The sequence below is a fragment of the Arachis hypogaea genome, chromosome 14 (genome assembly GCF_003086295.3).
Source record: "Arachis hypogaea cultivar Tifrunner chromosome 14, arahy.Tifrunner.gnm2.J5K5, whole genome shotgun sequence".
NCBI classification, from domain to species: Eukaryota; Viridiplantae; Streptophyta; class Magnoliopsida; order Fabales; family Fabaceae; genus Arachis; species Arachis hypogaea.
In genome coordinates, this window is record NC_092049.1 from 110,105,669 (window position 1) to 110,128,666 (window position 22,998).

Consider the following 22,998-nt stretch of genomic DNA (forward strand, 5'->3'; position numbering starts at 1 on the left):
ATATTTTCTTTTCTTTTTGTTTGTTAGAATCTTAGACAAACACAACCATAATTATTGTACAATATTATAAAACTCGACATGATATTCAAATTAATGTCTTGCAGTTGTAGCATTTTTTTCTTAGATCACTACACATTACATATATAATAATAATAATAATAATAATAATAATAATAATAATAATAATAATAATAATAATAATAATAATAATAATAATAATATAGGAGCCAATCAGCTAATGACATTTTTGGATAGATAAACCCTTACACATAAGTTTATAGTAATTTTAATGTAATGAAAATGAAAAAATCCTATATAAGCCAAAGCTGATCTGCAAAGGTGTAACCCTAGTTGCACCGAGCCACAGCCACCTCTCTGCTTTTCTAACACTTGCACACCGTTCCATTCACTTCTAAAACCCTACCTTTCGTTCTTCACTGCCACCAAACCCTTCGCTGTTAGTGATTCTCCAAAACTCTTCAATTTCACAAATTCTAGTCTCCGTCTAACTTTTTTCTTTGCAAATTTTAGTTTTTTTTCTCACTATCGAATTCGGCAAATGTATGATATCCTTTTTTCTCTGTGTTTTTTATTTGTTGGCAGAAGTGAGAACAATTGAACAAGAAAGCAACCATGTCAGATGATGAAAGGGAGGAGAAGGAGTTGGATCTCTCTTCTCCTGAAGTTGTCACCAAATACAAGACTGCGGCTGAGATCGTTAACAGTGCGTTACTCACTCTTCTATTTTTTTTTTAAATTTTTTTAAATTATTCTATATATTTCATACATGAATATGTTGAATTATTAAGATACCGTTCTCTTTTCCAATTCCTGTGTTTTTTTCTTTCTTTCCTTTTTTTTATGTTGGTAATAATGGATGCCTTGTGTTTTTGGGAGCAGAGGCTTTGAAGTTGGTGGTCTCAGAATGTAAACCGAAGGCCAAGATTGTGGACATTTGCGAAAAAGGAGATTCATACATTAGAGAGTAAGCTTATATGTTCTCTTTTATAATTCAATGGAATTAGCAATGTTCAATGTTCTGTGCCATTTCTCATATTTGTATGTAATAGCTGTGTTAGTTTCTCTTTTTGTATTATGGTTCTTAGTGTTCAACTGTTTTCCCTTTTTCTTTTAATGAAGGCAAACTGGTAATGTGTACAAGAATGTTAAGAGAAAGATTGAGAGAGGCGTTGCTTTTCCAACCTGCATATCTGTAAACAATACAGTCTGTCATTTCTCTCCTCTAGCAAGCGATGAGGCGGTGTTGGAAGGAGGTGATATATTGAAAATGTAAGAGAGAGATGTTTGGAGAATACTTTTGTTAAGAATGGTGGGAGATTGGTTTTGGCTATTAATGCTAATTTATCTTTTCCGCATTTTTTCCCAGTGATATGGCTTGTCATATAGATGGATTCATTGCTGCTGTGGCACACACACATGTGCTTCAGGATGGCCCAGTTACAGGACGGGCAGCTGATGTTATCACAGCTGCAAACACTGCTGCCGAAGTAGCCTTAAGACTTGTAAGGCCAGGAAAGAAGGTAACTAGGTGCACCTTATAGGAATCTCTAGAAATCTTAAATGATTCTTATTCTGTGCTCTATAATTCGGACTATTATGTTCATTTTTCCAGTGCACTGGCTTATGTTGAACACAAGTTGTTTACTATTCTATATTTATAATATAGATTACATAGGCAATTCAGCTTATTGAAATATGCATGAAATTAGATTATTTTTAAATCTCTCTTTCAAGGGGGTTCATTGATCTCTAAAGGATGAAAAATATCATGAGCCATGGATATACTCCAATGAAGCTTCATTGTCATAGTTACACTGATAGAGGTCATGTATGCTTTTCATTGTGTAATCTCAGCTAGAGTTACTTGATTAACTTTTTAGTATACACTTGAGTAAAATTGCTTTCAAGTTCAAGCATATTAGACATACGGTTTTGTCACACCGATGGATTTTATCATGCACCATCATTCAAAAGTTTGCTATCTTTGGAATTTTGAGAAATATTAGCTGGTTCTGTTCCTTGATTTTGTCTCCCTCCCAAATTAATGTTTGGTTTTACAAAATGATTTTAAGTTTGGATGATATGATCTCCATATGATGTAGACATCATAGGCTATGGGTAATCCCAATGAAGCCATTTTTGTCATAGTTACACTGATGGATAATCATTCATCTTCCGTTTCATAGTTGGTCATCTTTTCCATGGTTATCTTTTCCATAGTCCTTTTACCGGAAAATCTTTTCCATAATACATTTTGACCATCTCTCAGGATATATAGACACAATCAAGTTGGTATCAACTTAGTGTGCTTCTTTGACACCAATTGGTTGCATTTGTAACTCATTTTCCAAGCCCTCCTAATACTTAAGGAAATCCATTCTTTGTAGAATTGGCAACTTTGCCGAGGTGATTAGTACTATATTGATTTCCTCTTTTCCCTGTTGCCTAAACATAATTGGCTTATAATAGTTTCACAGTCGTGCTGAATTTTATAGTCAGTATACTTGCTACTATAGCCAACATTGTACAAGGTTTAACATATTACTTATTGATATAAATGCTTAATTGAGGGAATGGTTTGTACTTTCATAGCAAATTAACAATTGATTTTTTTTGTGGTTTCTGATACAACTATTGATTTAATATAGAGATTGTTTCATGAATCATGATTATGCTGATTTATATTATTATTGTAAATAATTTATTAATCAATTTATTTCTCTTGGCAGAATAAGGATGTAACCGAGGCAATTCAAAAGGTTGCTGCTGCCTATGATTGTAAAATTGTTGAGGGTGTGCTTAGTCACCAAATGAAGCAATTTGTAATTGATGGGAACAAAGTTGTGCTTAGTGTAACAAATCCAGATACAAGGGTTGATGACGCGGAGTTTGAGGAAAACGAAGTTTATGCAATTGATATAGTAACAAGCACTGGAGAAGGCAAGGTAGGTATTTTATCTATTATGAATTGTCATGGGGGTTCGGCTATATTTTTATGTTGGTTGCCGAAGACCTAACACAACCCTCCTCCTTTATCCGGGCTTGGGACCGGCTATGTACCGCAAGTGTAACATAGGCGGAGTTATCACTTATGAATACGAGGTAATTATCGAATGAGTTGCTAAAGCAACTTCTTAATAACGTGCAGCCCAAGCTGTTGGACGAAAAGCAGACAACTATTTATAAGAGAGCCGTTGACAAGAGTTATCACTTAAAGATGAAAGCATCTAGATTCATTTTCAGTGAAATAAGCCAAAAATTTCCAATTATGCCATTCTCTGCTAGGTAAATTCCTACCTGCATATTTCTAGTATTTTATTCAAATGTGTTGTCTTCATTCTTCTAAGATGTTAATTGTGTGATACAGGGCTTTGGAAGAGAAAAGAGCTCGCCTGGGTCTAGTGGAATGTGTGAATCATGAGCTCTTGCAGCCATATCCTGTTCTGCATGAAAAGCCGGGTGAAAACTTTTCTTGGCCAGTAGTATGATTAAATCTATTGGTGTTTTGATTCATCTGAGTCATGCTCATGTTATGCACAATTAGTTGTTTTCAGGTGATTATGTTGCGCACATCAAATTCACAGTCTTGCTAATGCCAAATGGATCAGATCGAGTCACCTCTTATCCACTCCAGGAGTTGCAGCCAACGAAAACCATAGAGGATCCAGATATCAAGGCATGGCTGGCTTTGGGCACAAAAACAAAGAAGAAAGGTGGTGGAAAAAAGAAGAAAGGTATAAGATTGGTTATATGTTATCATTCTTTGCTGTATCGTATCATTGCTTCTATAGATTTCTGATTAATTTTCAATAACATGATTTTTTTTTTCTTCCTCATAGGTAAGAAGGGGGACAAGGCAGATGAATCAGCTGAAGCTGAGCCTATGGACTCTACAAATGGTCAAGAATGAGTTTAAAATGATCTCGTTTCATTTTTCAACCCCTTTTCAATTTTGGTACACTGTTCACTGAATTGTATCTCTGCTTGGATATGAATTTAGTATAGTATTCACTGTTCAAATATTAGATACTAACAGCAAAGTTTTCGTATGCCCATTATTGTTGCACCCCAAATGCTTACTTTGTTCTGCCTTTTCTTAGAGCAAATATCCCTTTTCTCAAAACAAAGAGTTTGTACTTTATAAAGATGGGTTTCAATTTGTTTTACCTAAGCTTTGTTCTGGTCAATAATAGTCTATATATATACCCTTTGATTTCAAATAATTGTTGATTTAAAAATTTGATTTGTTTTTAAATAAGTGATTATTTTGAAAAGCTAAGACAACATCAATTAGATTGGTTTTTTTCGTAACTGGCTTCTTTTGGTGACTGTAATTAGGCTTTGTTTAGTTGACTGATAGGATGGGACAGACATCAAAATATAAAAACAAAATAATTGTGTCTATCTAGTGTGTTTGGAAAAACTAATAAACAAAATCTAATGAACAAGGCATACAAATATTCAAAAAAGTTAAAGTTACTTTTAATTCAATCACCAATTCCACCCTCATTGTTACACACCAACCAAATTACTTTTATTCAAACAAATATATTCAATTACTTTTATTCAAGGAAAGTTCTGTGGTGTGGATTAGGAAAATATCCATACATGTAGATAGTGAGGTGTGTACATTAGGTAATAACGCATTGATAGGTTGATGTAGACGTTGTTGTGGTGCAAAATTATTATTAATGTGAGTTGTTGTGGTGCAAAATTATTATTAATGTGAGTGATTATAATGTTTGGAAATTGGGTTGAAACTTTTATGTTCTAATATGAAAACTGTTTGAATTTTACATTCTTAAATGGATTAAGAAAACAAGAACGTGCAGGACATTGTTTTGAGCTTTTACAAAGAAACCGAAAAAAAAAAGAGAATGATGTATGTTAATAATAATATAAAATATATATTTATTATTGCTTTAGTCAAATTATTAATACATAAAACTTATTATGGTTACAATACGATGATAATAATTATGTTTACAAATAGTAAAAATTTATTATCTAATACTTTTAATTATAAGTATAATATTTAAGAAAAAAATTAAATTTTTTTATAGAGATAATTATATTTTTAATTATTTTATTATTTAATTTCGTTATTGTTATATAAATAAATTTTTTTAATTTTAGTAATTTTAATTAACGTGAATAAGTAAATAAGAATACAAATAAAAATAAAAAAATGAAGATTATGAAAACAAATAAAAATAAAAAGTCATGGAAATAAGTTAAAATAAAAATGTAAAGATTATGAAAATAAATTAACACAAAAATAAATAGTTAATGAAAATTATTAATATAAAAATTATGAAAAATAAGTGAAAAAATAATTAAAAATATATTTATTTTTTTATAAAAAAATTTAGTCCTCCTTCTTATAAATATTAATGAAAACATTTGGTCCTTTTTAATAAGTTTGTTAATAAATCTTTTTAAGGGTTCTTTAGTCAAATTTTTCATGTTTTTTTATCTCTAATTTTTTAACGGTTGTTATAATAATAACATGAAAATTCTAAAAGTTAGACTAAAAAACCGTTAAAAAAACATGAAAAATTCTAAAATAATTTATTTTTTTCTTAAATATTATACTTATAATTAAAAGTATTAGATAATAAATTTTTACTATTTGTAAACATAATTATTATCATCGTATTGTAACCATAATAAATTTTATGTATTAATAATTTGACTATAGCAATAATAAATATATATTTTATATTATTATTATTAACATATATCATTTTCTTTTTTTTTTTGGTTTCTTTGTAAAAGCTCAAATCAATGTCCTGCAGATTCTTGTTTTCTTAATCCATTTAAGAATGTAAAATCCAAACAGTTTTCATATTAGAACATAAATGATAAAAGAAATTCAAAGGAAATTGTATAATCTCATTTTGTACAAAACAAGAAGTCCATTTACCCTAAGCAAGTTCAAAAAGTTTCAGCCCAATTTTCAAATATTATAATCACTCACATTAATAATAATTTTCTTAAGAGAAAAAAATAAATAGGTTAACCTTTTGCCCAGCAAATATTTTCGTCTCTAACCATTTGAAAAATACTTTTAAGTCTTTGACCTTCACAAAATTTGGACAGATCAGTCTCTCTGTCCAAATGCCTCAGTCAGGAATTGATCCGTCCAAATGCCTCCATCAAGGACTGATCTGTCCAAGTTTTGTGAAGGTCAATGACTTAAAAAAGTATTTTTTAATGGTCAGGGATAAAAATATCTGCGGAACAAAAGGTGAGGGACCTATTTGTCCTTTTTTCTTTTCTTAAACTAAACTTGCGCCAAGTACGACAACGTCTACATAAACCTGCAGTGACAGCCTTTTGTGCTTGCAGTTCTCCATGCAAGTCAGAAGAAAGAAGCCAGGCGTTATTACCTGATATACACACCTTACTATTTATATGTATGGATCTTTTTTCCAATCCACACCACAGAACTTCTCTTTATTCAAACAAACAAATTCAATCAAACCTAAACAACACTAGTGATTGTAGATCTGGAACACATTAAACCCACATGCCCAGGAAGAGGGAACGAAACAAAAGAAAAAGAAAAGGAGCGACGGGAACGAAGGGAGGGAAATTGGGGAAGAAGGTGGCGCCGAGTATGAAACAAGGTGAGGGAAATGGTGACGATGGTGAGGAGAACCACTCCTGCCACTGCCAACCGTGATGGCAGAGGGAACAGTGATGGAGGTGAGAGGGTAGTTGGCAGAGGAAGATGGAGGAGGGGAGGGGGAGGGGGAGGGAGAGAGAGGAAAAAGAATTCTCAGGGTTAAGGTTAAAATTGAAATTTAAAAATTATTGAAGGATGGAAAAAAAACTGTATTTTGTCTATTGTAGTGTCTTAGCTTAAACGTGGTCTACAAATTTTGCATATTTATATTCTTCTGTCTTCATTAAATATTCGTGTTTTACCAAACCAAACAAAAAATGTGTGTTGAGACATGAACAACATTCAAACGCTGCCTTGTTAAATAAGAGTAAATGAGAAAAAAAACGGTAAGGGAGGATTAGTTTAATTTGTCCAAAATCAAGACAGGTGTGTAATTAGCTGCGGCCAGGGGAGTATGGGAGGATAATAGGAAAACCAATGTAGAAATAGGTACTTAGTTGTTTAATTGCTTTCTTCTAACAGTCAAATTTCTAAGCCAACTACTTCAATGAAAATGGCAAAAACATCTTTTCATAATAATATTTGTTTAAACAGTGTAACATATTTGTTTGACCACATTTTAAATAAAAGTAACACTTTTATGACATATAAAAATCAAGCTCTATAATTTTATCATAATGATCAAAATGAAGTATCTTTACATAATGACAATTATGAAATCTTCGTTGGAGTAGCCACTTATTTCTAATGCCTAACAATATTTATGGAGCAAAGGTAATAGATACCTCCTATAGACTGGTAGTCGTAGAAATAAGTATTAATTCAAAGATTGGGGCACGTAAAACTATTAAGTGAAATTGTTAATCTTGGTTTGCTTGGGATTCTCCTGGTGAGTTCAGTCCTAATGGTGAGGATTCTTCTTAGGACATGTTTGGTTGGAATGGTTGGAAGATAAAAGTAGAGGCAAACTTTATGCAAATGCCTTTTATGTATAAATTGATTAAATCCATACATATACATGAACATTTATTTGAATAAAAGCAAATAATCCTCATTGTTGCCCTTCAACTAAACAAACCCATACTCATACTTTGGTGCGGCTTTTTTGGGTTGACTTTTCAATTGGATTGTTTTATATGCTTTCATCCATAGATTTAGCATGAACGAAAGCAAAACGAGTTGCCTATCGTGGCTTTCGATTTTCTTTAATGGGCATGACAATGTTGCAAGTTTCTCATTAGGAATTCCTATTTTTCCAATTCATTACTACTCAAAGTCTAGGTGCTTTCTTACACAGCAAGTCTTTTAAATTAAACTCTCTTGGGGTCAGGCTCATACAATTCTCTCAAACTTTGCTTGGATCACAAGGCAAAAATTACAAATCGGTTTACTCTGTCCTGTAATCTATTGCTCCTTCTCTAGTAACAAAAATACATAATTTGCTCCCCTCTTTTTATCGTACGCTTCCTTTTCCTTTGTACGTCAGTTAAGATTGAATTTCTAAGTCAGATCAAAATAAAAGTTGCTACTATTACAGTTCCAAAACATTGTAACTTTGGAATTTAGGAAAAATTTCAAATGTTCCTAAAACACCAGTATTTCAATTTGTCATCAATTAAGATTATAAAAAGCTACTACATCACACCCAATAATTGAAAGTCATCAGTCTCATACGTACCAGTATCCACAGGTTGCACAAGTGTCATCAAATATTAATACATCTTAGTCGAGCTTCAGTACTTGAATAAATACTGAGTAAAATCTTACAATTTAAAGCTTAGGTTAAAGAAAAAAAAGAGATTGTATGACTTAACTAGTTATTTATGACTTTACATATTGATCCATAACTAGTGTGAGAAAATAGAAATAAAAATGTTAATCTAGCAAATAATATGCAATCAAAATTAACTTTTCCAGATTAGACTGCTGAAATTTCCACTACACATCCCAAAATGTTCAAAAACAGCATCTACACAGACCATTTCATATTTCCTGTAATTCTTCTCAGTTAAATAGAACACTGTAGACTCAATGCTGATCCTCCTTTTATATATAATAGAGGACAGCATCCTATTTACAGAGTTTCACGATGCCGGACTGGCATAACTAATGAATGATTTTTTAGTGCTAAAAAAACATGACTTGGAAACAATTTAAAATGTGAATAAAAACCAATAATTCTTGTAATAAGCTTGAATTTCACCTGCAGAAAGATAAGTTAACTGTCAGTTAACTAAAAATACTACTACATTAAAATAATCATCTAGTAATGTAATCCGCACACTATTTCTTAGTCCTAAATCTCGAGCCAGACATAATATATCATAATGCCAAAAAGGAAGAGATGGTGATGAGTACAAACTGGAAACAAATAATATGTTAATTACTGAAGCTGTTCCTGTCTAACAGTTTTTTCATTATTTTCAAGAAAACATCTCAAATTCAGTGTGCCATGATTTCCAGAGTTATAATTTGCAGCAAGTAGCCTATAGTTTTAAAGCTATTCAGTATATGTCAGTGATCCTGTAATCAACCTTACTATTATTTGGTCAATGCCAGCAACAGGTTATGTTTTCTTTCTGAAGTTGCAGCAAGCAAAAAAGGGAACATACCCTATAGAAAAGTCACAATCTATGGACAGAAGATCCGCAAATGCACATAGTTCCACCTGATCAACAACCACCAAGCCATGTCCCAGCCACAAACTATTATGGCACGCCAATTATGGCATCTTTAATGCTTGCTTCAATTGTGCAAGCGCAGATGGGTGCATATTGTTCATTGCAGCATTAAACGATTCTCCATGAATAGCAGCACAAGTTTGTAGATTTTCTTTCACAGAGTCCTCAAGTGATATGTGATTGATACGGTCTGAAAATTTGATCTGGAGAGAAAATATACATATGCATAACACCCTTTGTTTTTCATACAATCACATTGTCCCAGAATGAGTATTATGGTTAAGTTTCATAAATTCTTGCCTGTCTTTTTCTGAATTCTTTACTTGGGATATTGCCATCATCAGGAGACGTACTGGAGCTCATAACACCACTGTTATTTACATCAGACATAAAGAATTATATGATAGTAAAACATGAGCAAAAGCCATATAATAACAGGGACAACCCCTCAATTTCTAAACTCTTCAGTTGCCTTCAAAACCGTTCCCACTTCTAATAGGGAGAATAATATATCCTCGTATGAAAGTAAAACCGAACTCAGATCGGGTCCAAGTTCAATTATTAAACATGAAGTGCAAGAGACATATTAGGTTATAAAGTTTAAAATCTTTTTAGGAAAAGAAAAAGATAAAAACAAAATGCAAAAAACTAACCTGGATTCTTCCTCAGTCAAGTCACTGTTTCCTCCCAGAATTACACTTGTGCAAACACTGCACAAAACAACAAATAGTCATTTACTTCACATTAACATGTTTATGATGTTCACTATATTAGTACCTCAAAATTTGATCAAGTTTGTCAATGACTTGCGGTAGCCTTAATGTCAGAATTATTGAGAGGGCTAAGCCAATTGTCTTCTTCTGGATGCAAGAAACATTATCTACCTGAAAAAATTGAAAATGTACATTTACAATAAAGTAAGGATACAACATATTCAATAGGACCAAATGAAATAATTATGTCCAAATATTGGCTAAAGACATCACTGTTCAGAAATACCAATTGTTGTTTTTCCTACCCCATTCTTATGGTATTGAATGAAAAGAAAGAAAGAAATTGTATTAAAAATGCAGAAGATTATGAAATTCAAACATGATGATTGTTCTGCAGAAATATATATTCTCATATAAACATCAAAAGCCAAACAAATATAAATCATATTACAGTTTCAGACATGTAGAGTATTAAGTAATTCTTTGATATAAAACTAAACACAATACAGTTTCAGACTTGCGGAGTATTAAATAATTCAATTATTTAAAACCAAACAAAATTAGTCATATTATAGCTTAACAACACCAACCTTGTCGACCCAAATGTCAACCAGACAAAGAAGTATATTTTCTTGAACAGGTATGGATGCTGTTTGAAGGAGTAGAGAAGTAGATGGATCTGATGCTAATTGGGCAAGTGAGTTTGTATTCATCACCAGAAGCCTTGCTAGGATGGCAGCAGAAGATGCTTTGACAGATGTTTTAGAAGGATCACGGTCATCTCCTCCACTCAAACATATTAAAATTAATTTCTGAAATAAAAAAGAAATAACAGATTAAAAACATGTCCATATTAGTAACAAGGTGAGTTGAACACAAAATCCTATTTATTCAACAAGCATACAACTCCTTACTTGTAAAGTACTGCTAATGAGCGGTGGCACTTCCATAGGAAAACACTGTAAAGGGGCGAATCAAGATAAATTGTTTTGAGATTTTAAATCAAATACAACAAGAAACTAAATTCTAATCCAACTGAGACCAAATAATTAGAGAATGGTCCTGCACGGGTACAAGGTTGTCAGATATCCGCTACATGCCATAGCGCTATTGCGTAGCAGAAATTTAGCAAAACGCGAAGAGCCGCAATCCGCTATTGATACCTTGACCTCCTCTCAAGGTTGTCAAATATCCACATTTATCGGCGCAATAGCACTATTGTGTAGCGGAAATTTCACAACCGATGAGCTGCTATCCACTATTGATAACCTTGCACTGGAAATCGAGACACAAACACAGCCATTTATAATATCCATTTAGGGATGTAGACATCGGTTAAAACAAATCATTTACCGAAATAGTTCTCTAACACGAACTTTAGCAGGCTAAATTTGAAGTTAAATTGTTTATAATTAAGTTATTGCAAATTGAAGATGGAACCGCAACACCCTTTTGAATCAATCCTAAACCCTTCAAATGGTCCATTATTAATAGCTCCAATGACAAACCTTCTATGTGCTAAGAATGTCAACCACAATAGTCATAGTTAAATTCCCCGGTTATCATCTTGGTCCAATATCAAACTATTTAAGCAACCACCAAAGACTGAGACTAGTCCATATGCAAGCTTGTGGGAAACAGAGCAAGAAGCTACAAACTACATAGCCATCTACTAAAGTCTCAATGGTTCACCATTCACAACTAACCTTGAAATAATAAGCATGTAATGCACTCATCTAATGGTTAGTTTAATCTCCGATCAGTTAGATGGGAATGGGTTCAAGACTTGCACAAACTTCCACAATATATTGAAACTATATTTGTCAATATGGGAAAAACATACCTGTATTAAGATATCAATGACAGGTAGAACTGAAAGAAGACCTTTGTCATTAACATTTCCAACAACTAAATCAAGAATTTTAGCAATATTTGCAGCATGCATGCTCAGAAAGTCATTTCCACCCAAAATTATGTAATCTTCAATTATGTTTACTGCAACCTGTAATTCGACAAACAGAAATAACATACAAATAAAATAAACACGTTTATTATAATTATATCAAGAACAATTGGCCGTTACGGTTGGAGTAACTAAAACAATGACTCATCAAGAATAGATCACGAACCAAAGTAGTTATCAAAGAAATAAATACAGAAATTATAATAATCAGAGCGATGGCAGCGGCTGAAGTTTTTACACCTTTCCATGAAATCAATAGCTGAATGAATATTTAGTATTAACAACATTAACTTCATCTCAATTAAGTTTGATGTAAAGTAGATGACCGAAAAATACATTGATTAACTTCATATATATATTATATTGCACTAAGACCTTTTAATTTGGTACAAAGTAGAAACCAAGAGTAGTTTTACCTGTTTGAGTTTCAAACCTAACAAACTAAGTTCAGAAGCCAGAGATTCACCAAGCAATCAAATCAACTTTATAGTGGTCTAAAAATATTTAAGAGGTACAGAAGAAGAGATGGCAAGCAGGGAAATCAAAGGAAATATCTTTTAACTAATTTAAATATTTGTACACCATGTAAATTACCTCAAGTACAACCCATCAAGCTAACTAAATGACCACTTCATTCTATTGTCACTACTCACTATCAGTCTATCACTAACGCAGACTCTATCATTCTCCTGAACACAGATTCTTTTAGTCAAAATATTATTATAGTATGGAGAAAAATCTAACCTCTAAATGGTCAAAGCTTCTTTCCATGATATCCACAAGGCGTGAAAAATGTGGCAGTAATTGAGGCACCATTGACGGGGCATGGGAAAGTGTGGCCTCCCATAACTGAAAGGTTATGGAGTTGAATTATCATGACATTCTCGCACAAAAATCATACCCATCTTAATTAATAAGAACAAGACAGCATTATTACCAGCATGCTATCTTCTAGGAGATTCAGTTCATCTGGATTATTAATATTAATTCCATTCTCCAGAATTGGCAATAATATGCTGTAGCAAATGGGTGACTGGTAACCAAGTGCAACCACAAAGTTTTTCAAAGCAACAAGAAGCTGAATCTGCAGCAAACTTTCACCAGAGGATTCTTCCCAGACCTTGCAAAAATAGGAGCAATAGAGAAGATAAATTCATTTTGATAAGCTATATGTTTACCTTTAGCTACATGGATAACACCAGCAGACATAGGGTAAAAGGCAAACAATTAAGAGGTGAACATTGCCATTGAAATGTTTTTAGATTTATGCTTAATCTAGCATTCAAAATCAATATTCAACATCTTGGAAAGCTATTCTGGATTAAGTTCCTGAAATGCTCTGTACATATATCATAACCCTAAATTCATTGGGATAACTTATCCAACAATAACTAAGCCTAGTCCACTAAGTGAGATCAGTTACATGGATTAAAGTGTGCCATAGTGCTCTATCAGGAATCATATCCATGTTTAAACCATTAATAGCCCTTTTGGTCATTCCCCCCAAGTTTTCTCAGGTAGCATTTGGTTACTCACCTGCACCAAAATTTGGAGAAGGGGACAAATAAAAGAAAAGGAAAATTAAAAAAAAAAAAAATTATCCCTACTCAACATAGGACTTGGGCTACTTACCCGAGTCCCTATCACATACTTCTTCTCGAAATAAAAATCTTATTCACATTTTACTTAAATACTGACAGCCAAATATTGAATGTATAACACTAATAAGTAGAAAAAACAAAACATAGGATTCTCTTATGTACCTTCTGAAAAAATTGAACCAACTTTTCTGCAAATGGAATAACTTCACTAACATGAAGGATAAGGGTGGAAATCAAATTCAAAACCTGGACCTGGAGAAACATTTAAAAAAGAACATGATTTCACCAACTGGACTAAATCCAGAACAAATTCAGGTCAAATTATAATTCACAAGTACTATGTTTTAGCTCTTGCCAGCATTCAAAGTTAAAAAGAAGTTGAATGCCAACAATGTATATTTGGTATTAAACCACAACCAAATGTATGCATGCTGAGTCCTTTCACTAGCTTTAGTTATTAATAGCCTTGAATTCAGGCTTAAGGCAGTTGGACATCATGTGCCTTAGCCCATGTTCATGAACACTTGCCAGAGAATCAATCAGCCTCTGCTGCGTATCCCTTCTACACAGAACGCTGTTCAGTATATCTTCCAACATCACATCATTACTCTTCCAGAAACAAATTCACATGTTGTTCTTGCTCTCACTCAATGATCAGTGGTACCCAGAACCTAATTCATAATTAAAGCATGCAGCTCTCTTCCTTGGCAATGGCCTCCATTTCACACCATGAATGTGGTAATACTGAAGAGAGAAGCAATACATAGAAACACACACTACCGCATCATCAACAATGAATCAACTCCACACTCCCCAATGAGAAGGGAAAACAAAGTTGAAGACCAGAGGGGAATGCTTTCACAGCACAATCCTTCCCTCTCCATAAGTTTAAATGGTCCAACCAAGTAAGGTTATTACTATAAGCATCGACACTTCATTTAGCTGTCGTCTTCAAGTGTTGGACACATTTCAAACATGACACTCGTGCAACACGTCTTTTATGTCCAACTGTATCTTAATAAAAAATAAAAAAATTCAAACATGCTTGGTCACACCCAAATAATGATGTGTCAACGTGTCCAACTTTATTCTTATCCTATATTCTTAAAATGAGTTTATAAATAATAGGTATTATAAATTATCAATACAAAAATGATCTAAAATGTTTGATATAATTAAAAAAGAAATTAAAAACATTAAAAACTTAATTTGAACTTTAATATCAATAAAATATGAAAATACTATTAGATTTTGTCTACAAATCTCTCTCTCTCTCTCCCTCTCCCTCTCCCTCTCCCTCTCTCCCTCTGTGTGTGTGTGTGTGTGTGTGTAAGCTATATGTACATCCATCTTGCATTTGTGTATAAATACATGTGTTTTTTCACACACTTCCAGTGTATTTTGTATTTCAATAAGTATTCTATATGGGTCACTGATTTTTGTCTCCATCTCTATCAAAAATTAAAATTGATGTGTCCGTGTGTCCCGTGGCATCTCATGTCCGTGCTTTCATAGGTTATTACCTTCCATTCCCCACATTACAACTTCATCGAAAATAGACTCGATGACTTTTTGCCCCCTACCAAAAAATGGGAAATGTTTCCTATCAATAGGTTTTACCTTTGAGTCAAATTCCTGAACTTCATCAAACAGCTTGAAACATGAGTCCCAACAGATAGGGAGAAGATCAACAAACTCCCTGTCTGAAAAATTTGCATCTTCAATATGTAAACACAAGGATCGACAAGCTGCAAGCTAAAAGTGACACAAATAGGAAAACTGATAATTAGGAACCACAGTGACTTAGCAGAAAGAGCATAAATAACGGCAGCAGGAATAGAAAGCTGTAACATACCCTGACAGATAAGTCATTTCCCTGTAACAATCTGATTAAAGCACAGTACACAGGTCTTTTTGTATCTTCTTTAACCTATGAAGTAGAGAAAAGCAACAACAATATAGTAAGTACAAATGGCTTTTGTTTTTTATTTTAAGGTTTAAGACATAAAGAAAATAAGTAAATTTACTGCCATAAAACTTCACTACTTATACAACAATATTTTTTAATATATAAATGTTTTTGAATTTCATATCACAATAATCAGGCTGTGAAAGAAAGTCACGCATCAAATATTTAGTTCATCCACAGAGCAGCACAATAAATTATATACCTCAGAAACCCACTGCCCAAGAATTATAGCAACTTTCCGATGAATAATACGCAAATTGGGATGTTCATTTGAGAGCTCGAGGGATAAAGCACCATTAAACCTACAAGTATATTGTTAAAAAGAAGATACCAGAGTCATTATCAGAGTACTCTATTCTCCAATCAAAGCCTTAAAAGGAGAAAGTATCAATATCAATAATAAACTATGAAATAAACCTTTATATAAATTAACAAAATCCACTTAGATCTCAAGGTAATGATCACTTTGTTATCAGCAATTTTTTAATTTGCATATAATTTTTTGGCAATGTAAATTCATGAACATGAACAGAAAAACTTCAAAGAGAAAGGAGATGAGGTATGCTCCTACATAAACAAATAGAACAGGAAACAGCCAAAAGAAAAACGGAAAAGTTCAAGTGGATAATAATAAACGTAAATAAATGAAGTGGATAATTGAAAGAAATTTTCTTGTGTGAATGATGGCAGGTGAAAGGAAACAGTGGATGTGCCTCCAATAATCAGAACAATATTTACACATACCCCAATAACTTCAGACTCACCAGTCTTTAAAGCTCAGATAATTCGAGAGTTCATAATAAACATAAGCAGCAGCTCCATAAGCAGCATCTTTAAGAAGCAACACTGGAGTAATTTCCGTCACTGAAGTTGGGCAATTATTCATAGTCTCTTGGAGAAGAGAGACCACAACAGGGCCTAGCAGCTAAAGTTTAAGTCACAACCAAGCACCATATTAATCTATGTCAATGATTGAAAAATCACAAGAGAATACAAGACACCTTGATTTTGAATGTCACCTACTTGGCTATAATTTTCAAACAATACAATGTACAAAGCTTCAGCACATGGTCTTAGTTTTTCCGTCCACTGAATCATATCCTGCTCATGATGAAAAGCCTCAGAGTTATGATACCACTCCTCCAAATCACTCGCTGTCAGAACAAAATACCTGTGGCATGGATAAAGAGCATTTGAAAGGAGCAACATCTTTGTTTTGAAGCATATTGAAACATATATGAATATAGCAACATCTTTTCATCAATGTCCACAACAACAACAACAACAATAATATAAATAAAAGGAAAGTTTAATTTAATACTCATAATTTTCACACCCTTTTTTTTTATACAAGAAGAATATCATTTAGAAGAAGAGAAGAAAAATATAAGATGGAGGAGCAAAAGAACAATCAAAGAAGAATTATCTATTTAGTGTAGCTTTCCAAACTCTCAACATATTTGGAAGCAATGATTTAGGTCAGACAATGCACCTTGGTAAACTAATAAAGCCTAGAAGGACTAAATAGTGGATATCACAAATAAACTAACATGTATAAACTAAAGTACAAGACCAAACACGGCAAACTAATAAAGCCTGGACGGATCTGAATAGTGGATACCTTCTTATCAACACATTACACAAGAGGACTATCCGTTCATTGGGCAAAAGGGAAGTCAAAATACCACCGACAGCACTGGAAATGTTTTTTTTCATCTGCTCCAGTGTAACTCCATTTTCATCCATCACCCTACCAGTAAAACTTGGCTTGTATTCCGTACATTCCAGGATATTCTTAATCATTACCATACATTGAATGAGAAACTGTTCGAATGACAACACATATTGCTCAGGATCTGTTATCTTATTTAAACAGAAGTCAACAACTGAGGAAAGCACAAATTTATCTCCAAATGAATAAGGATGTCTGCCCTGAAAGGCAACTAAAATTTTCATCAATTTGGTACAAGCCCTCTTTAGAAAGTCCCAAAATTTGGGATATTGCTTTTCAAAAGATGAATCTGCAAACAAAGATATGTCTAGTTAGACTACAAGGAAGAAATAAGTTAACATTTCTGGTGCAACAAAAGTAGAGAAAGTCGATAAATATGAAAAATAGATGTCATATAGGGTCCAATTTCAGGGTTCAACTTTTTGGCAAGGAATCTAACTACAAAGCATATATATGTTATATGTTCATTATTATTTCCAACAACCACCAGAAGTAAATAAGCTAACATTTCACATGCAATAAAACTATAAAAGTAGAGGAAGTCGATAAATATGAGAAATAGATGTCATAAAAGGTCCCATTTAGGGGGGGGGGGGGGTTCAACATTTTGGCATGGTATCTAACTACAAAGCATATATCTGTTCATTGCTATTTTCAAAAACAACAAAAAGGAGGAGAGAAAAGGCAAAAGCTAATGCCTAAGAAGTTGCGATTCTAAGGGCCTGTCTGAATAACAAGCTTATTTAAGCACTCATGGGAAAGGAAATTCTCAGAAAGAATTTAAATAAATTATTTAGTATTTATATAAGTGATTACACAAGTGCTTCTTTTGAGTATTTGCCAAGTGCATGTGGAAAAGTTAGATATTTTATCTTCTGAAAAGCATTTAACATGATGGTTTGAGAAGTTATGAGATATAGTCATACAGAACAGAAAAATTATGTATAAATCATAAGTGATGTTATCCAAATGGACTCTAGGCACTGAAAGTTAAAGATAAATTAACTAACATGATAACTGATTAATATGCTTATCCAACTTAGTTTACAATGTCGTTACCCTAGATTAAAGAGAAAGCAGATATATTGTCAATTATGCATTGCCAATATTATCAGTGAAGTAAGCCTTGACTCCTAATTCATTTTTCTTGGCAACATTTATTTATTTATTAAGCACATCCAATCTTTATCTAATGAGGTATGATACAAAGTTGAAAAGCAACAAATCTTCCACAACTACACGAAATTTTCATACCAATATCAATTATGTAAAAAGTATTTGCATATTCCACACCAGGTTTGGATTATCAAAGTCCCAGTTAAATAGCTACGATGAAAAGACTAAATTAGCATCATCATTGTATAACAATGTACATGAGCATTGCTTAACATGCTATTGTGTGCTGGAATGACTCAATTAAGAAACAAACTATTCTAGATGTTTTCATTTTTAAAAAAATGGGATCATGTAGTTGCTGATATTAACTTAAACCCAAGAATATACACAAATGAGATGGGAGATAGAAGTCTCACAGTATGGAAGGAAAGACTGAAGTGCACTTAGGAATACAGGTGAGACTTCCTTGACTGGCCGAACCTCCTGTAAAATAGTAACATCAGACTTACTACCTTCATTTTAGGATTGGTTGATTTGAAAAGTAGAAAGAAGAAAGGGTACTAAAAACTTCAAGATAGATATATTACTAGAGGATGATGACATAAAATGAACCCCATAATTACCTGAAAACACTTTGAATCGCTTTGAAATCCTGAAATAATTAATTGCCGTATTATCTTTGAACATAACAACCATCTCTCACATGTAAGATAAAGTTCATGATGCTGATCGTCAGGATTTGAATTATAGGATTGAGAAAGAGATGAGAAACCATGCAATATTGTCTGCATATCACTTTGCCATAGGTGCCAGCTATAATCAAAGAAATGGGATGATATCTGCCAAAGGAATCAGTTGAATACTTTAGTATTTAGCATAAGGACAGGTTGCTAAATATTCATCTTAATCTAAAAATATCTAGTCAATCAAATGCAGATTTTAGGCAGAACTTGAAGATGCAAGCATTCGGGGAAGAAAACAATCACAGTGCCTAGTAGTTAGACCATATATGATATAACTCACAAGACTGGAATATTAAAGGCTAAATAAAAATAGGATTTAGTAACATAGTAATACATAAAAAGAATAATATATGAAAGCTGTAACTTACACCACACACAACTCATGCTTCTTTCAAGCTATGTATGTAACGTACTTATGTATAGAAGCTTTTATTTTTTACCTAGTACCTCCAAGTTGTCCTAGTCACATTCTGTACCGTTTCCTTAAAGGATTCAGCATTTTCCTATCAAGATTGCTAACCAGTTTTTACATAAGATAAAAACAATCAAATATAGAAGTTTAAGACTTCACTCTCTAGGGAGCTCAAAAGGCATGACTTTCTTCTTTGTATGATTAAGTGGACATTCTTTATCAAAACATAAAAAGTGGACATACAATATTTCTTGTACAGATGCTCATTCAAACACACTAAACTAACAAAAGCACTTCAAATAAATTAATCACAAAAAGCGTATTGAAACAAGCATATAATCTAGTAGTTGAATCATTTCAAACACATTAACTTTTATACTTGATACATACATGATGATCTGTTTCACACATTTCTACAAAGCTTATCAAAGTTGCTAACTCATCAGGATCCATTCAAAAGTAGAACAACTTGCATGGATACATGCCACCTATAAGTCAAGCACACCTTCACGCAGCAAACCAGGCACCCACACAATGTGCACGAACGCACCCACACGCACACACACAAAAGGATTATCAAACACATATAGGACATGGATATAAAAGCTGCAATATATTAACAAAAAGGAAAATAATGGGCAAAAAACTCGAGATGCCCAATGGCATTTTAACTGCTTTTTTTATCTAGCTTGTTGTAGATAGATAGACCACAAGTTTTGTCTCGAACGAAATAAAAATAAAACATGCAACATACACCATTGGAGTTGGACACCCTCAGGATTTACTCAAGACCACATATGCACTGAATTCTAGTTCGTCATTCTCTTGTAAGGATTCTATTAGATTTACGAACACTTAAAAGTTTCTCTTACTCTATCACAGTCAGCACCAAACTTCCAATCTATTAGTTGAAATTCAAGAAAAGATCCACATAAAGCAATGAGTCACACTCCCATGCAGAAATGCCTGAAATTTGAAAACGCACTGATTGAGTGATACACATCCCTTCCCAAACAAAACACAAATCAACTCCTACAGATCTTAAAGCTACCTAAGAAGTAATGGATAGTTGGGACTCAGCCATTTAAGGTGGCTATATCAAAAGTCTCTTGAAACAAGCCATAGAGGCATCAAATACCTATATTTAACTTTCCACAACCCATCCAAAAGAACCTCAACCTATGCTTGTAAGAAAAGATATAAGTCAAAATAGAGTATGAAAACCATGGGTATGCATGATGGTGTGACGTTGAACATACGTCTGTGATCAATATCTCATTACACGGATAACAGCTATTAAAAATTTTTCGTTTGATAAAACAAGATCATAGTAGAGTGAGTTATTCAGGTTTGCATGTCACTGTCTCAGGCATGTTTGAAGTTTCTCAACATACAAAGAAGCAAACATTGTGACATCAAAGCAAGCAAAATCTGGAAGAAAAGAACAGAAGGAACCACACCTCAGCAAAGTTTCGCTGGTCAGAAGTAAGGCGTTTTGTGGACAACTCCTTTAAAGTCCTAAACAGAATCATAAATATTCGGTGGGAGGCAAGAACATCTGCTGATTGAAGCTGTTGTGATAATACCATAAAGATGTCTGCCCTGAGAAGTCATTAAAACTAGTACATTGATATATATTTCTTTATAATCAAATGTTTAAATCGAATGAATCAAACACAAAAGCAAAAAAATTAATAGAGATAAGTGGCGAAAAAAGCAATTTTGCATTGCATGTTGATAATGCTCCACAAAGCTAACGCTTATTTTGTACAAAAATTAAGAATGTATAATAAAAACAACTTAGGAAACCCGCAAGAGAAAAGAAAAAATCTTATGGCCATAACCCAGCTAAAAAAAAAAATAAACAAAAATAAAAAAACATGATGAGAGTGGGTGATGAAACTGCAATTGCAGAATTGTTTAGAGCAAATAAATACCGAAAGTACCATTCTTTAGGATAATCAATGCGTGCAATTTTGGAGATGAGCACTGCCAACATTTGAGCAATCTGCATTTGACAGAAATGAAAGTAAATAGAAGTAAGACTACGCCTTATCAATAAATTCACAATCATAGCCAGCAAAGAAAAAGTAAACAACAAGCACCTGTTCATTCTCTTCTCTCAAGTATAACAGCAACTTCTGCCTCAGATGCGTTTTCTCCTCATTGCTAATCCCACTGAAAACAAAAATGAAGTCACATTCCCATCCACGTACTAGCCAAAATAGAGTCTACATCCTTAGAAGAATAACACTTTCAGCAGCATTTTGAATATCAGCTACAGACATGCATTGACCCTAAGCCTCAACACAAAAAGTAACCTAATCCAAATACTAACTAAAAATCAACCATTAGTGTAAGAGGAAAAATAAAAAGAAATGACTCACGAGGAATCACGGCGGTGCCGCCAGTAGCGATTAACGCTGTTTTTGAAGTATAAGGTGGCCATCAATCTCACGTCATTTTGCGACGCCAAATCCTTTGCCATAATCAGCTCCTGCAGTTCCATCAACGAAAAATAGAAACTCTCATAAACAATGCGAAGTTCAATCATCGAAACCCTAAGAAAGAGAAAGAAAGAGGAATTACAAGGAGGCAGGAGCAGAAGCCAGGCCTAGACTCCGATTGCGCAAGTGCTTCTTCGGCGGGGCCACGGAGGCGTTGATCGGCGTTCATCGAATTTGAAAGCAGCGTGTACAGCGCCGCCACGTCGGAGCCTGAAACCGCCATCACCGTATAGAGAAACTCTCCCCCTCCCCCGTTCTCTTTCTCTCTACTGTGTCCGGGATTTGTGAAAATATAAAATTATGGAATGTGCTTTATATGAGTGATCGTGTGGATATTTTTACAGTTGGTTGGAGGAAATGGAAGTTTTTGAGTGTGAGCTTCGCGAGTGAGAGTGTGTGTTCTCTACGTTGAAGGAAAGAAGGAAGAAAATTGGGAGAGAGGACAGAGCGTGAATAAGAGCGTTGTCGTTTTGGGATGTTCTCCATTCGGCCATTTATATACTGCACCACCACACTCTTCACTCATTGCTGCGTCAATAACCCTTTCCTTTGCCAACTCACATTTGCTTCCTCGATTGCAAGTGTGTAAAAGGATGCAAGTTTGTAACCCAATGGTTTGGAGAAAGTAGAGCACAAAGTAAATGTTTGTATTGATGGGTAAGGTTTAATTTTTGGGGTAACAAACAATTATTGAAACAAATGTTTTTTCGTTCTTTTATATAAATTTTATAAAAATATATATACACCACCTATAGTTTAATTCATTTGTAATGTCTATTTTATATTTCAACATATATTATATACAAATGCTAATTTTATGATTGATTTTTAATATGAACCTAACATGCTTGATTTTATAAGAAAATCATATTACTAAAAAAAATTAAAATAAAAAAAAAAGTTTTGAAA

The 22,998-nt window shown here is 33.4% G+C and overlaps 2 protein-coding genes across 7 annotated transcripts; one reads left to right on the forward strand and one right to left on the reverse strand.

The window, feature by feature from the left end:
* The first annotated feature begins 239 nt into the window (after positions 1-239).
* LOC112743677 (ERBB-3 BINDING PROTEIN 1) lies at positions 240-4,192 on the forward strand. 2 transcript variants are annotated; one of them, XM_025792974.3, is made up of 10 exons: positions 240-457; positions 604-724; positions 901-985; positions 1,141-1,290; positions 1,388-1,541; positions 2,751-2,966; positions 3,170-3,306; positions 3,389-3,480; positions 3,576-3,755; positions 3,861-4,192. In XM_025792974.3, the coding sequence occupies exons 2-10, from the start codon at positions 634-636 to the stop codon at positions 3,929-3,931; spliced, it is 1,176 nt and encodes a 391-aa protein (XP_025648759.1). In that variant the 5' UTR covers positions 240-457; positions 604-633; the 3' UTR covers positions 3,932-4,192. The 2 variants fall into 2 exon arrangements, with proteins under 2 accessions (XP_025648759.1, XP_025648760.1); XM_025792975.3 differs by having other exon boundaries at positions 285-457; positions 607-724.
* Positions 4,193-8,545: 4,353 nt separating this feature from the next.
* LOC112743678 (uncharacterized) lies at positions 8,546-22,798 on the reverse strand. 5 transcript variants are annotated; one of them, XM_072214500.1, is made up of 24 exons: positions 22,172-22,798; positions 21,970-22,079; positions 21,688-21,760; positions 21,529-21,590; positions 21,043-21,184; positions 19,051-19,266; positions 18,844-18,910; positions 17,201-17,600; positions 16,603-16,750; positions 16,344-16,504; positions 15,782-15,881; positions 15,466-15,540; positions 15,231-15,365; positions 13,773-13,862; positions 12,947-13,129; positions 12,754-12,858; positions 11,890-12,048; positions 10,961-11,005; positions 10,633-10,858; positions 10,111-10,213; positions 9,987-10,043; positions 9,634-9,703; positions 9,265-9,536; positions 8,546-8,855 (listed from the first exon to the last, which is right to left on the reverse strand). In XM_072214500.1, the coding sequence occupies exons 1-23, from the start codon at positions 22,310-22,312 to the stop codon at positions 9,375-9,377; spliced, it is 3,030 nt and encodes a 1,009-aa protein (XP_072070601.1). In that variant the 5' UTR covers positions 22,313-22,798; the 3' UTR covers positions 8,546-8,855; positions 9,265-9,374. The 5 variants fall into 5 exon arrangements, with proteins under 5 accessions (XP_072070601.1, XP_025648761.1, XP_025648762.1 ...); XM_025792976.3 differs by having other exon boundaries at positions 10,111-10,217; positions 10,637-10,858; positions 22,172-22,740; XM_025792977.3 differs by lacking the exon at positions 10,961-11,005 and having other exon boundaries at positions 10,111-10,217; positions 10,637-10,858; positions 22,172-22,740.
* Positions 22,799-22,998: the final 200 nt, after the last annotated feature.

Excerpts from the sequence above, each read along its gene's own strand:
- LOC112743677 (XM_025792974.3), top strand. The coding sequence starts at position 634 with ATGTCAGATGATGAAAGGGAGGAGAAGGAGTTGGATCTCTCTTCTCCT. Across the intron at positions 725-900 it reads TGCGGCTGAGATCGTTAACA|AGGCTTTGAAGTTGGTGGTC; the intron begins GTGCGTTACTCA and ends TTTTGGGAGCAG. Across the intron at positions 1,542-2,750 it reads TTGTAAGGCCAGGAAAGAAG|AATAAGGATGTAACCGAGGC; the intron begins GTAACTAGGTGC and ends TTCTCTTGGCAG.
- LOC112743678 (XM_072214500.1), bottom strand. The coding sequence starts at position 22,312 with ATGGCGGTTTCAGGCTCCGACGTGGCGGCGCTGTACACGCTGCTTTCA. Across the intron at positions 21,185-21,528 it reads ATTGATTATCCTAAAGAATG|GGCAGACATCTTTATGGTAT; the intron begins GTACTTTCGGTA and ends ATGACTTCTCAG. Across the intron at positions 11,006-11,889 it reads TCATTGATATCTTAATACAG|TGTTTTCCTATGGAAGTGCC; the intron begins GTATGTTTTTCC and ends GCCCCTTTACAG.